At 36.0% G+C, this 2,500-nt stretch overlaps 1 protein-coding gene across 1 annotated transcript in view; it reads left to right on the top strand.

Moving 5' to 3' along the window:
- Positions 1–2,500, top strand: part of LOC115230939 (slit homolog 2 protein-like) — a gene marked incomplete at both ends in the record, with an annotated part of 60,754 nt that overhangs the window by 41,465 nt on the left and 16,789 nt on the right. Inside the window, 2 exons of the mRNA XM_029801043.1 lie at positions 729–800; positions 931–1,002. Coding sequence (XP_029656903.1) covers positions 729–800; positions 931–1,002 — 144 coding nt within the window. The remainder of the gene's footprint in view (positions 1–728; positions 801–930; positions 1,003–2,500) is intronic.

Below are 2,500 nucleotides of genomic sequence, written 5' to 3'. Positions count from 1 at the left end.
CTTAGTGGAAGATTTATAATAATTAAAAAAATAGAAGGGACATACATACATAAATATATACATTAAACATATTTTTATATATAGGTATATATATGTACATATAGGTATATCAGACAAAATGCTTTGTGGCATTTCTTCTGGCTACTTATGGTCTGAGTTCATATTCCACTGAAGTCAACTTTGCCTTTCATCATTTCGGAGTTGATAAAATATGTACCAGTTCACCACTAGGGTCGACATAATCAGCTTTCCCTCCCCTTAAAATTGCTGGCCTTATGCCAAAATCTGAAACCATTATTATTGCTGTTGTAGCACCTTTTCTTTTCATATTTGTTAGGTTTATTTTATTCATTTTCATTTTTTTTTCATTTTTATTTTATACTTTTAAACAATTTCTTTTTTTTTTTAATATTAGGTTGTCCCAAAAGTTCGTAAACACTTGCGAAAATTGAATTTTTACTCGCCAAGTACTAACAAAAACAACAAAAATTATTCCTCAAAATAAAGACCACTATTTTCCAAGACTTCCTACGAACTTTTGGAACAACCTTATACATTTAAATCAGGTTTTTAAAAATGTGGAAAAAAACTAAATCCAATTACTAATTATTAAATCAGCATTTCATTATAATTAATTATAATAAATTATTATAATAATTGTTTATTTTTCCATCTGACACTATTTTTTGTATCTCTCTCATTCTCTCTTGTTTTTTTCTTTTCATTAGGAATTTACCATTCAACAGAATTGGCTGTGTCAGCAATGATACCTTCAACTCACTCACAAACCTTCGGTTCTTGTAAGTTTTGGTTTCAATTTCATGGGTTTTTTTTTATATTGTGTGTGTTTGTGAGTGTGCGTTCAGTAGAAATTATCTATTCCTTGTATTCTCTTTCTTTAAAATGTTCTTTTATTCTTCTTTACATTAGATCCCTCTTCGACAATGAGATCCGCTGTATAATGGAAGGATCCTTCAACAAGTTACACTACATGTCAACATTGTAAGTATTGATTATTCAATTCATTGGTAGAATTCCATAAAATGGACGCCCATCACAACATTTACTTTCATGTAATTTCAATAGAGTTATACCTCCTTTTCACACTAACCAAAATTTTCTCTCTTTCTCTATCTCTTCCTTACTCTCTTTCTCACGTTTTTCTCTCCCACTCTTTCTTTTCTCTCTCTCTCTCTCTTTCTCTCTCTCTCTTCCTTACTCTCCTTCTCACGTTTTTCTCTTCCACTCTTTCTTTTCTCTCTCTCTCTCTTCCTTACTCTCCTTCTCCCGTTTTTCTCTCCCACTCTTTCTTTTCTCTCTCTCTTCTTTACTCTCCCTCTCACATTTTCTCTCCCATCCTCTCTCTTCCTTACTCTCCCTCTCACGTTTTTCTCTCTCACTCTCTCTCTTCCTTACTTCCTTCTCACGTTTTTCTCTCCCATTCTTTCTTTTCTCTCTCTCTCTCCTTCTTACTCTCCTTCTCACGTTTTTCTCTCCCATTCTTTCTTTTCTCTCTCTCTCTCTCTTCTTTACTCTCCTTCTCACTTTTTCTCTCCCACTCTTTCTTTTCTCTCTCTCTTCCTTACTCTCCCTCTCACGTTTTCTCTCCCACTCTTTTCTCTCTCTCTCTCTCTCTCTCTCTTTCTCTCTCTCAGTCAGTTTGACAGAGGAACTGAACTATGTACAGTACATACACTTAATCATCATCATCATTATCATCGTCATCATCTTTTAATGTCAGTTGTCCATGCTGGCATTAGTTGAGCATAAGTTTACCAGGGCTGGAAAAATGAGGCGACTGCACCAGACTCCAGTCTGATTCAGCACAGTTTCTACAGCTAGATGCCCTTCCTAATGCCGACCACTCCAAGAGTGTAGCGGGTGCTTTTACCTGCCACCGGCATAGGTGTCAGTTGCCTGACACCAGTCTCTGCCATGATTACAATTTCACTTGGCTTGATGGGTCTTCTACCAAGCACAGCATATTGCCACTACAAACAATTCATCTGTGGATTATTCAGCAAGATATTGTAGGACCATTTGTCTCAGACTCAAGAAACTACCAAGAAGAATACTTCGAAGACCCCATTGTCTGGCTTTGTTAATTGTTTGTAGAATTCTTAACTTCCAGTACATGAGTAGAAAGGAACGCTCAATTCACAACATTGATGGCTCAAATTCATATGACAAGACCGCTATCAGTAAAAGTATTCTCATTCAGTTGTGTCTGGGGAGAGTCATTTTCTTTTTGTGCGTTATAATTTAACACACTCACTGGTAAAATTTCCACTTATTTTTTATCTGTTTATTCTTTTATTCTTTTACTTGTTTTGGTCATTTGACTGCAGTCATGCTGGAGTACCACCTTTAGTCGAGTAAATCGACCCAGGACTTATTCTTTGTAAGCCTAGTACTTATTCTATCCGCTAAGTTACGGGGACGTAAACACGCCAGCATCGGTTGTCAAGCGATGTTGGGGTGACAAACACAGACACACAAA

The sequence above is a fragment of the Octopus sinensis genome, unplaced genomic scaffold, assembly GCF_006345805.1.
Source record: "Octopus sinensis unplaced genomic scaffold, ASM634580v1 Contig16840, whole genome shotgun sequence".
Lineage (NCBI taxonomy): Eukaryota > Metazoa > Mollusca > Cephalopoda > Octopoda > Octopodidae > Octopus > Octopus sinensis.
Note: the sequence above shows the minus strand (reverse complement) of the source record. Positions and strands in the feature narration are given on the sequence as shown.